This window comes from Neodiprion pinetum, chromosome 3 (assembly GCF_021155775.2).
Source record: "Neodiprion pinetum isolate iyNeoPine1 chromosome 3, iyNeoPine1.2, whole genome shotgun sequence".
NCBI classification, from domain to species: domain Eukaryota; kingdom Metazoa; phylum Arthropoda; class Insecta; order Hymenoptera; family Diprionidae; genus Neodiprion; species Neodiprion pinetum.
Genome location: NC_060234.1, coordinates 89389 through 102349, shown reverse-complemented (window position 1 = coordinate 102349; position 12961 = coordinate 89389). Strand labels below are relative to the sequence as shown.

Below are 12961 nucleotides of genomic sequence, written 5' to 3'. Positions count from 1 at the left end.
CGTTTGTTCGAAAAAATATCGTACGGATAATGTAAGAGATCGTCAGAACAAAACTTATGTGGTAATCGACAGTTATACAGCTTGTTTCAATCATCAATTTTCCCAGAAAAATTGAATTGTTATTCCCTGGTGAAAGTTTCTACTACTACGAATTTTTACAGAAATTGAAACATTTCGTATTATTTCGTACAAAATTTTGAATATGAATAGTTTTTCATAAATCATTGTTAATTTTTCGTTAAAAATTGTAGTATCTTGTAGATTTGTTATCGAAAAAATACAAATTTTCATGTACATCTACAAGTTGTTATAAGAAACTACGCATATTTACAATTTTGTACAAAAACAATTTTTTGTACAACATTGTACAACATATCCTAATTTCCCTAAAAATTCGCAGCAAATCATAGAAATCAGTTTCACCACGGTTTGCTGATATCAACGATTATAGCAAATCAGTACGCGATCTGTACTGCCGGTACGGCTGACTGACATACCGACAAAAATATCCTTCCCCTTTCCATTCCACCGGTTGGAAAGGAACAGTGAATATCAGGTTAGGTTAGGTAATACTATCATCGACCGTACACCGCAGCAACACCTTCTTTTACCGAAAAACACTGTAAATTATACAATTTACCGAGCAACGCGTCAGCCCACGCCCCCCTCCCCCCCGAAGCTGCAGGAAATATTACCCAGGGCTGACTGCCGATGACAAGATATGGTTACTCGATAATGTTATGAATCACAGCTGGTCTCTGGAATATAGGCGGAGCTGCCGGGCGGAGGAGTGACTTGTATATAGTGATATCGGACGACATGCTTGCGGCCTTTGGATTTTATCTGCGCATATTTGCAAGGCAAAGTCAAGCCGGAGGCGCAATTACACCTGACAAGAAATAGGGAAGAGTCGAAGTGCCGTGACGTAAGGTAATCGCGGTTGCGGCCGACCTTCCCAGCTGATTAAAATTACGCTTGAAATGGCGACGGGTCAATAATCGGAAAGCAAAGAATTGGAAACGGAACGACGCCAAGGCCGATGCCAACTTTTGTCGTCTACGAAGTGAAATAAGCGCCAAGTGTTGATCTTATTCAAGAGATCAGTCGAAACTGCGATGATGGGTTGTTCGATCGCCGTGCGATAAGAGCGTCGAAGTGCTTCCGGCTTTGATTAAGGGAAGAAGCGCAAGCAAAACGAAAGGCAAGTTAACGGGACGACGAGATGCGGATCTACAGGGCGAAACTTGGGCGTTGAACGAATAGAGCGGCCAGGAAGCGGCTGGTGCCCAGTGGGCTGTGCGAAGCCGATTTGACACAAAATGGCTTCTGGGGATAATGTGGATGTGATTGAGGTTGTTGAATCGAGTTTCACATCCCCGGATTTGGAGATGGTGGACCGGGTAGGACGCGGCTTCGCCATGGAAGATGAAGGTACGATTGATTCGTAAAAAATTTATGGAGATTGATCGGTGAACATAACCTATGTCCCACACCGTACGTCACTTAACTAATAATATGTGTCATCTTCATTTTTAACCAATTAGCATGTGTTATCTACGATTGCCAGGCTGTCAAACGGTCGGTGGTACTCGACCGTATCTAATTCCGTATTTAGTTACCAATTAACAAGCGGAAATTCTCATTTGGAAAATTGGAATATTTCACCTTGTTAATTAAATTAATTCTGGCAACTGTTTAGTCACTCGGCATTAGTCACTCATGCTTCATTTCACTTTTTCTTTTATTTGCAGATAAGTCCACCGGGGAGAAAGTTACAGCCTTGGAAGTAAGTATTCTACTTCGGTGAAACAGGAAAACCACAAACAAGTTCAAAGTTTGATTTTCGGAATTTTGTGCTGCTCCCTTATGTATCAAATGATGCACCAGCTGCCATTCGACGATTTCTTATTTTCATTTTATCCAATTGGATCAGTGTACGATTGCAATTAGTAATGCATTGGATGTAACCTTTTGCACTATTGCGAACCATACTAACTCAGTCCACCTCTCATGCTGCAATTTACTCAGATTTCAAACTTAATTTTCAAAATGACACCAAAATTCCCAACGCCATGATCCTCTGAAAATGAATATAATTGGTGCTTAAGGTCAAGTTCTTCATCTTGATAATCTTTTTCGCACACAAATTTTTCCACACGTGAGAATTATCAACTGTATCTCTGTCTGTCTATTGAACCTATTCTTCTTAACCCACTATGATAAATGCTGGGCATTTTTCCACCTAAAAAAGCAAATTCATTTTTTAGCTACGAACAATCGTTGTGATAATCAGAGTGCTGTCATTTATAACCATTTGTAGTCCCCCCATTCAATACAATTTCTCGGTTTTGGCCAAAATATATTCACATTTGCCGCAACAGGCACAGCTATTACAATATTTATTTCATATATATTTGAGGTTATATTTGTTTTATTTTCCGTTCTATACCTATCCGTTAACCGGCATAAACATATTATATTCTGTCGCATGCCTGTCAGGTACCCACAACGCATCATGGCTCTGGTGGTCCCAAAACTTCGTCGGGTATATCCCGAAACAAATCGGAAAGGGAAAGAAAAATTGGCCATCGGAGAGTCGGAGTGGGAGGTGAAATCACATATAAAAAGGTAAGACAAAGTTACACAACTTAAGAATAACTAAAATAGTGCACTTCTCGAACAACAAATTGTGAAGTGAAACTGCAGAATTTTAATTGAACTGGATGCGCTGACATGAAATAGAGAATTAAAGCATTTATTCATCTTCATCAAATATTTAGGGATTTGCCAATCTTGGATTATTTTTCTTCTTCTTGGTTGATGAATATGATTGTTATGTGCAATTCTTGCTGAAGCTATATTTAGTGGCATTTAATATAATGGAGCTATAGTGGGGCTTTGATGTAATACGGCAATTTCCTAAGTATATGTTGAAGCGAGGGTGACCTGATTGCCGCAACTTACTTGCTAGTGAGAGAAAGTAGTCAATCATGCCGTGCGAAAAGACGATATCACTTACTATGCGCTTGGCGCAAGCACAGGTTTCTCCCATAGAAAGAAAATATTCCCGATTCGTGTAGCAAAGAATTATGTTGAAGCTGGTTGTCTTATAACGAGATCCCATTTTACTATGAATGAAACTGATTCAGAACTATTAGTTTATCAGAAATCTCTTTGATACTCTGCATAAGCTTAATTCTGTAAAGAATGTTTGAATTATGCATTGCATTGCATCTCCTGCTTTGGAAGTCGAAAACAAATATCAAGACAAATGTGTAGGATGTCATTCATTATCTGAACTTTACCCAAATCGAGCCATTCTATTTGTTTATTATATTCATTCATTATAATACTTATTTGACGGAAGAAAATAGATTACTAGAAGGTCTAACAAAAGATGCTTTTGATAATAGTTGCTCTGGATATCTTATCATGTCCAGTATGTGTGTGTGAATGCTATGCATCATATTATATTCTACATTATGTCTTGAAAAAATCTTATGCAATACTATAACGTCCCATTCGTGTATTTGACTCTTACAGTCACACTTTTTTGTTCGAATATTGTATGCAATGTTTGGATGAAATTTAAATTCCATATTTATTCTTTAATCAGATTCAAACGACACAAATCATGGGATCCATTCAACTAGGGATCCAGCACGCTGTTGGGGGTCTTGCTAGTAAACCAGAGCGAGATCTTCTTATGCAGGATTTTATGACAGTGGAAACGACCAACTTTCCCAGTGAAGGGTCCAATCACACACCTGCTCATCATTTCTCCGAATTCAAGTTCAAAAACTATGCTCCTATTGCCTTTCGGTACTTCAGAGACCTATTTGGCATTCAACCTGACGACTTTTTGGTACATCAGCTTTCCCCAAACACTATCCATTTCTTTGTTACAAGCACAAATTGTATTGTCGCCTTTGCTACTGTTTCAATAAGAATATTAATACACGTGTACTTCTTACTACAGATGTCAATGTGCAGCTCCCCACTCAGGGAGTTGTCTAATCCTGGCGCAAGTGGTAGCATATTTTATCTGACAGAAGATGATGAGTTTATCATCAAAACTGTTCAACACAAAGAAGGGGAATTTTTGCAGAAGCTGCTACCTGGATATTACATGGTAAGCAAGGAATAGATTGATCGGCTTCTGTTTATTTTGGTTGCTCTGCTTTATACTTCAATAGGACCATGTTTTCTTTGAAAAATTGCACCTCTAGCTCATGGTTTTCTGCAACATAACATCTTGTGTAATCATAATTAATATATAAAATGAAAAATTACTTCAACTCGACGTCTTATCCTACTTTTCTTGTAGAATTTGAACCAGAATCCTCGAACGTTACTTCCAAAATTTTTTGGGCTGTATTGTTACCAGTGCAATAGTAAAAATGTCAGATTAATCGCAATGAATAATCTGCTTCCGTCGGCCGTCAAGCTACATCAGAAATACGATTTGAAAGGTTCCACTTATAAAAGAAAAGTAAGTATCTCATTTTAAGTAAACCTAATTTCATTTACCGCCGCAATGATTAGAAATCATACGCTTCAATTGGCGTCATCTGCACCCCAGCCATACTTTATGATGTACGGTTTCATCTTCATCAGGCTTCCAAATCCGAAAGATCCAAGTCATCTCCTACGTATAAAGATTTGGATTTTATGGAGCATCACGCCGAAGGTATTTTCTTGGAAGCTGATACTTATGGGGCACTTGTTAAAACGATACAGCGAGACTGTAGAGTATTGGAGAGCTTTAAAATTATGGACTATTCTCTCCTAGTTGGAATTCATAACTTGGATCAAGCGGCTAGGGAAAAAGCAGTAAGTTTGAATAGCGTTGTTATCCTGATTCAGAGATACAGAATAACACAGTTGTATCGAGAAGAAAAATCACTCATACTTTATTTTGTATAATTTTTTTTATTATAATCATATCGGGTATGCCTGTTCGACCTAATGGAATACTCTGATATCGCAAAGGCTTAATTGTTATCTGTACCAATTTGAGCAATTTGAACACGGTAATTTAAAATGGTTACTTGTCCCCAACTGTATTGAAAGAACAATAGTGCATTATATTCTCACTATTCAAATTGTGATATACTTATATATGTGCAGTATACAATCTCTATAAACTGTAAAATATTTTTATAATGATCCTTATATTTCACATCTATTCTATGCTTACTCACAGACATAAAATTTTCATTACGAATTTCTAGCTTCATAAACATCCCTGGATAATGCATCGGCACAGTAAAAAATTTGTAACCTAACCCAGCCATCTCTTCATCAATCTTGAATAATTGGAGCATTTGTTGCTTTATAGGAACAGAGGTTATCGGCAAGTGCGGATGAAGAAACCGGCGGAGCAAGTTCTGAGGCCGGTGCCCTTATTCAAGCGGAAAAGGAGAGGGAAAGAGAAGACAGGATTGGCGCGGCTGCGTTGAATCGATCTCGAAGTATTAACAGGCAAAGATTAGTAGCGCACAGTACTGCGATGGAAAGTATTCAGGCCGAGAGCGAACCTATCGATGAAGAAGATGATGTACCGTGAGTAGTTGAAATAGAAATATTTTTTTCAACTCGATTCAACAATTTTTTTGCTGCCACCAGGAAATAAATATTACTTCTTGGCTGTAATTGAAGGCTCAATTTATTTGTCCAAGCTAATTGTTATCGTGATCATGAACTGAAATAGTTGATGGATTTCCCTTCAGCAAGCCTCGCAGTAGTCTGTCAGCATGTTCTAAAATTCTCCCTCTATATGTTGCAACAATCTCCTGTTCCAACGCGAATTATTTGGGACAGCTGGCCTCCGTCAATACAGATGCAGCTTTAATAATAAATAGCGGGGATACGGATTACTGAAGGATTGTCAGATCCCAATGAGAGGACTACTGCGGGGCGCAATTTTATCTTCTCAAATTGCTTTTGAAATATATTTGAGGATGTTTTAATTGGTTATGACACCATTGTAATCGACATCTAACGCTGTTTTGGTAGCAGTCCGGGTGGTATACCAGCTAGAAATGCAAGAGGCGAACGTCTCCTACTTTTTCTCGGCATCATTGACATACTTCAGAGTTACAGACTGAAGAAAAAGCTTGAGCACACATGGAAGTCCATGATTCATGACGGGGTAAGAAATGTTTTGTCATACAACCTGTTTTGGCCTAAAATTGAGATGAGTTTGTGTAACACATGGAGTACAGACATATGGAAAAACGATAGATTACGAACAGCAGTAAAAGCAAATTATTTGATTATGATATAATCTTGCGAAAATTGACATTTTTGAGATTAAAATTTTCTAAAGATCGTCGCACATATTCTAGGATACAGTTTCCGTGCATAGACCTGGTTTCTACGCTCAGCGCTTTCAAGATTTCATGGCAAAAACTGTTTTCAAGAAGATTCCGTCACGTAAGTACCACCCCAATCAACCTCTCCTCAACCACCTTACCTCCATACTTGCCCTAAACAAAACCCGTCATTGACTTTAATGGTCCCATCACTTTACGTTGCTTATTAATTATGATTGAGGCATTAAAGAAATGTCGGAGTAATTTTAAGCTACGTTAAGCATTGATTTTTAAAGGATGTAATAGAAATATGTACATACTAGGGTGGGTAAAAAAAAAAAAAAGCTCAAAGTAGCGCTGTTGGTTTTTATTAGCACGGAAATGTTCACTTTTTACTTGGAAAGGCTCTTTTCGCTTATGCCGTAGCAGCTCTTACCTTGGCAGATTTTTTTGCCGCCTGTATGGTGCTAAGGGTGGAAAATTTCAGTATTTGGAATGGTAATGTGACACGAATATCTCTGACAATCAGACTTGCTCGTATGTTTGAAGGTAACGAATTTTCTGATTCGTTCACTTTGGAGGTGCCGCGTCTATTTACTTCGGCCGAGTTCAATACTGTGCATGGTCTATGTTCTAAATGTATGTCATTTCGACTTCATGCTGCTGATAATTGTAATTGTAGATATACGTATGATAGGGAAGGTGCCTCGATGGCAAGAAAGAAAGCAGCAAGGTATCGAGTTTTTATGGTAATTCGGATTGCTCAATATTTTCTTCTACACCAACAGGCTTCAATGCAATGTAATTTAAATGCAACGTTCTCACGTACATAGACTGACTCGCGACTGCCTGTTATAAAGTAATTAAAAATGTGCGAGTGCTACTTTTACGTTTTCCAAGTTTTCTATAGTTAAAAATATCTTTTTCACACAGTGATGATAATGTGATTAAACAATAATTCGCTATTTTCGTTGGATTTTTATTGAAAGAAGTATACAAACTCAAGAAATAAGCGACAATTCACATTTATGTATTTGCCTTCAAGCCTCTTGGGATAGCAAAAGATGTTGAATGATTTGATGAAAGGAACGAAGTACTTACTTTTCAAGTACAGTAGAACCTTGTTAGTGTCGACTACAGGGGGATATTAAAGAGGCCGAAGCAACACTGGTGGTGTGGCTTCTTTGATGTACATACATAAATATTGAGCGTCTTCAGCGATTTCGGACTCTCTATCTTCTATAACAAGACCACCACAAGTGTACATGGCGTGTGTGACGCTTGATTTAATGGGGAAACGCTGCAGTATGCACCTGTGGTGGGGCAGTCACAGCCCAGTAAACCAAAGTGAATTGAATAGAATTGACAACAACCAAAAACGGAATTAACTCGAATTAAAGCGAATAGAAAAGATTTATGTGCCAATACTTTTGAATTTGTTTTCGTTTGTTTCAATTCATGTTGATCTCGCTTTGCTGTATTCTATTCGATTTGGTTTATTCGAAGGATGTTTGAACGCAGAAAACTCTCGATATTTGATAATCCACAGTAATCTCGGGTTTGGTCTGGGTGTGCTGGGTGGCGGACTACTGCAGCCCCCTGCAGTTGACAGAAGTTGTCAAAGAGAGGGCCGTATGATAGGGGATGTTAGAAGTTGACACTAACCGAGTTTTATTGTGAGTGACCATATCACAATATTTGTGTAACACAAGAAACTGAAAAATATACTCTGGGTTCTCTAATGCCACTATACTAAGTACATTTTCACCTACGGCATACAGTTTACATCGGTAATCATTATTTTTCAAATAATTTTTATTCTTTTTGTGCCGCTCCACACATTATGCAGAAATCTATGTTGACAAACAAATGTTGGTATCTACATTGAATGTTGAGTTGAGGCAGTCGTTATGAAATCTCATTCTTTTACATCATTTCTACTTTTAAATGATATTCAAAACCATGTTTAGGATTTGGTTTATATAGGGAACCTGGTTATCTGCACAAGTATAGCCATCACATTTTTGTCTTTTCACACCGGTATACAATTGAAAAAAAAGTCCGTTTCTATCTGTGCTATAGATGCCAATAAGCCTAAACGTACACAGGATTGGCTAAATGTTGTATGTTCGTGTCGGTACACAGTCGGCCTATAGAATAAAAAATTATGAAATATATACCATGAAACAAAAATTTGATGTATACGCAACAAACATAAAGGATTTCACTACATAATACTAGGTATTCTTCAATTGGTCATTATTATTAGATTACAAGATGGACACAATGTGATCATTGGAGGTATTTTCAACTTTGCAAGAATGCTATGTATACAAAATTTATCTTATCATTGTAAATGTCTACTTAAATTTGATTCCGTATGGTTTATTTCATAAGCGCGAATCTCAATTCCTTGTTAAATTGTTGAAAGTGCTCACATCTACTTGTTGATACCAGTAATCCTCAATCGAAACCAACTAAACACAGTGTCGAATTGATGTAAAACCTGCAAAAAGCTTCTTGATCCAAAGTAGTTTGGAATTAAGAAATATATCGGGAGGATTTCTTAAGGCTTAATGATGTGAACAATCCTTTGCCAGCAGATAGGCAACTAAACTTACATCTGGGGTACTTAATGCGTGTAAGATGTAACCTTGGCTGCTCATCTGCCAAAGCCTCGTCCGAGTTGTAAACCCTTACAGAATCCTCCCAATATAGAAATGTATTGTCAAAATAGATTTAAAGTTTACTCGAAATAATAGTGTGCAGATCGCATACTTCTATAAAGCCGCGCATCACACGTGGTTGACTTGAATAAATAAGTGAAAATGTTAAAAATTCGCGGTATTTCAATATCCATCATTATCATTTTGTGCTCGAAAACCTGACCAAGGAACGGTAACTCTGATGCTATAAATTTAACGTAGTCAAAAAATTATTGTCGTTTGGTGGCGCTGGTGACACAGGATCTGCGGTGGTAGCAGCGTCGGTAGCACATTGGAATAGACGTAGTGGAGAAGTCCTTTTCCCTATGATATCAATGTCGGGTTTGGTTTACCCTTTCCAACATTAGGCTGATTCTTATATGAAACAATGTTGTCACGTATGCGCTTGAGAATTGGGTGCCTGGACCGCTGAATTCGATGTTTTCTACAACCGCCAGGCGTGACATAATATTTTGGGCGGTTTAATACAACTACACTGCAGGGAAAGTGTTAACATTTGTTTCGAAGTAACCTTTCGCATTATATAAATTTTTTCAGATTTCAAATGCCTAGAAGAAATATTCCAATTTATTAGAGTGTCATTCTTACTATCACGTTTTGCGTTCATTTGATTACTTTTGGGGTATGCATTGGCGCTTTATTTACTTATTTAAATCCATTGTTATTATTCCTCTGTGAATCTTCAATTGGTTGTTCGATATTTATTTATTTTTGGTCTCACATTCCACCTCCCTCAATTGTTTCTTGTGCATTTGTGGATTAATTTGTTTTTTCGCATTCAGTTTGTGGCTGATCGACTATTTGCAGTGAACTAATGAGTAATCTTCGCTATTATCACCAGCAAACTTGAATCGTTGATCCGGTGTCCACGGTAATAGCTGATTATCTATTCATTAATCATTAGCTGATATCATTTTATTTGACTTTACGGTGAACCATTTTTAAAACATGTCTGCCTTGTGATCATTGCAATATTCTACTTTGATTTACGAAATTTAAACAATGATAATCAACATCTTGTTCTTCTTACCGAAATTCTGTATAGAGCAGCTCTACAGGTATAGAATGGTTTCCATTTTTCATTTATCTTACGCTTGTATGAATAGAAAATTTTAAAATCGACTTTCAGCCCTGATTAACCTCGAACTGTCTGATTTAGCTTCGGCGTAGAAAATGTTTATCTGCATTTGACTGCATTGGATTGCGTTTAGACGAATATTTGTTATGATAAATTTGATTATGATTCTTGTTGAAACCATAATGAAGAAATGTATGTGAGAAAAGAGGGGGAAGATTGATTAAAAAAGTCATGAATGAGGGAAGGAGTAGGGGTCTTCGGACCTTACATTGATGAATCGTGGATCGATCCACGATTCTACTGTAACGTAATTTATGAACGGGCCATTATGTAGGTAGTACTTTTGATCTAAAAAGATGTGAAATTCAAGTTATTCATATTAAACGTAGTGCGCATCAAGATCCGTGGCCCTAGTTTTAACCCAATACGAAGGGTAATATATTGAGGAATCGGGATCAAGTCGGAGTCTCTAGTAGAAAGGAAAACATTCGAACAAGGTTTAATTGGACTCTGGCAAATGGGATATATACATTGCCCATATTATTATATGTATGTGTAATCAGCATACCGAGTTCAAAATAATTTATGTATCACACCGTTAAAAGGCGATAAGGTTTTTTTTTTTTTTATTTTTTATCAAGTGCATGACCATAATCAGCTGTTATCATTATGTGGACACCGTGTACGTAAACATATCAAAATAAATATATTCATTGTTAGCAAACCCATTTCATTTACAATCCTTTCCACTGTCTGTCCCATATTATTATTACACTACTGTAGTCTTACATTTGTCTGGCTGTGTGTTTTATTGATTTCATCGACGATTTTAGTTGATTTATTACAGCGTTGTTTTACGAGAACATCAACAATATGATTTCGCTTATTGTCAGTGGAATGCTTCGAACGGTGAGATAAGTCAACTAACATTCTTGAGTTTTGATTTCTATCTCTTATTTTTTTTTTTGTTTTCGTTTTATTCTTGCGAAACGCCAAATATTTTCGTTTGTCTTTTATCCTTATCTCATCAGATTGATTTATTGTGAATCATCATTGATTCAGTTGTTTATCACGCAAAATATGTCGGTTACTAGTATTTTATGATTGAATTTTGTAACTCGATACAAAAATCCCTGTCGGCTAAGCTGATGTGCAGAGTTATGCATTTTGACTAGGTGAAAATCGGGATGTAGCGCAAGCGACTCAGTTTTGTAATTGTTGCCAGATTTGAGACCGATACACAGCAAATATTCCGCCCTTCAGTATGAAATGTTTTTTTCCTATGCATCAGCGTTTTACTTAGCTCAGTCAGTAATCATTATAAAATGGTAGTGTGCTAGTGAATTTACGTGTGCGCGCCGCTTGGAGTGGGTCTCTGCAAGTTTGGTACAAGCCAAGTTGTGACGATTAACGGATACTTGAAGGAACGATTGCATATAGGTTGAATTATATACTCTGGGGTATCAAAATCACTGCTTCAGGATAAGAAAAGTTATTTCTTTCTGTTACTGTAGCGAAAGTTAGAAGGCTCTTCTTTTGCTCTATCTCTGTTCTATACATTCAGCGACTCACGAGAAGAATTACAAATATTTAACCGCTTATCTGTGAATATTTTTATAAAAAAGCCCATTGACAAATTTTTGCAATTGCTATTTATCTTAAATTTCAGAGCTTGAAGGAGCTGAATGAAATTTTTAAAATTATTTTTTTTTTTTTTTTTACCAATTGATTGCGTGCTTTTTCATGGGCGTAATAGCCCCATAAGATTTTTTTTAACAAACTATTTTTTGTAGAGGTTGCGGGCTGTGCCCCACGCAGATTTCACTATAACCTTCCAAGTCCGACCCAACCTTCTGTATTATTTCACTCGTGTTTTTATTTTCGCACCAAAAAATTCCGGTAAAGTTGCTTACAATTAAAAATTGAAATCTAGTCATACTTTTTCCCTTTAGTTGTTTTGCACCCCATTTTAGCTTTCCGATTTAATGCAAGAAGACGCAGGATCACACCGGGTAGTAAGATGGGCCCATTTCCGGAGGTCTGCTAGCACAAGTATACATTTCTCCGACTTACTTGTAGCGATTTTAGTAAACCTAGAACTTTCGATAGTTACATGTACCAAGAATCGTATTTATTATTGATGATGATTATACATACGCTGCATCATGCGTGAAGGATGAATTCTAAACTTACCACTAAAAATAGGTTGCTCTTGAAATCGAGATTCACAGCAATGTATTGCCTTTAAAGTGAATATTACCAGCGCAAAACTACACAATTGAGGAATACCTTGTTTGGCATGTAACACTGTCATTCTGTAATTGTCATATTTCATGGATAATGTCGATTCTTTATGCTGTAGCGTTATAGAATATACATACGAAAAATTTGTGCCACTAGTAGTCAATCATGATGGCAGCTAATCGGGACCTCGATTAAACTGGTGGTAATTGACAGATCTTATCAGCTGGGAATAATTAGGGATCAATGTTTATCTACAGGCACTGTACACTTTTTCTCTTATCGCTTTTGACGAGGTTCAGGCTCCAATTTTTATTGGCAAAATTAAAAAATGTTACAATATATACTTCGTCAAAAATCTGATGTAGAGTAATTTACTTCTTGGATTGAATCCTGTAAACAAATGTAGGTCGATATGTCTTTAGTTGATTCGAATTTGACATCGAAAAATTGAATTTTTGGGTGATGAAATTGGATTTCAGTCAACTTGTCACAACTCTGTCAATCTGAAAATTGATTTTCTTCAGCAGAGATGGTGAACGACGCGTGTTTGCTTTATAATTTTAACGATACCAAAAAATTTTTGGAAAACCGCATGG

The 12961-nt window shown here is 37.0% G+C and overlaps 1 protein-coding gene across 17 annotated transcripts in view; it reads left to right on the top strand.

Moving 5' to 3' along the window:
- The first annotated feature begins 561 nt into the window (after positions 1-561).
- The window catches only part of PIP5K59B (Phosphatidylinositol 4-phosphate 5-kinase 59B), a 59157-nt gene continuing 46757 nt past the window's right edge, over positions 562-12961 (top strand). For 7 of the 17 annotated variants that reach the window (XR_006881931.2, XR_006881930.2, XR_006881929.2 and 4 more), the window contains exons 1-10: positions 574-1431; positions 1752-1786; positions 2500-2628; positions 3617-3865; positions 3980-4132; positions 4328-4492; positions 4618-4833; positions 5342-5565; positions 6019-6154; positions 6351-6438. Coding sequence is in view for 10 of the 17 variants with exons in the window: in XM_046615187.2 (XP_046471143.1) it covers positions 1320-1431; positions 1752-1786; positions 2500-2628; positions 3617-3865; positions 3980-4132; positions 4328-4492; positions 4618-4833; positions 5342-5565; positions 6019-6154; positions 6351-6438 (1507 nt within the window). In the remaining 7 variants the exon portion in view is untranslated. Of the gene's footprint in view, positions 1432-1751; positions 1787-2499; positions 2629-3616; positions 3866-3979; positions 4133-4327; positions 4493-4617; positions 4834-5341; positions 5566-6018; positions 6155-6350; positions 6439-12961 lie in introns of all 17 variants that reach the window. The other 10 variants (XR_011176790.1, XM_069134807.1, XM_046615186.2 and 7 more) reach the window with 6 other exon arrangements.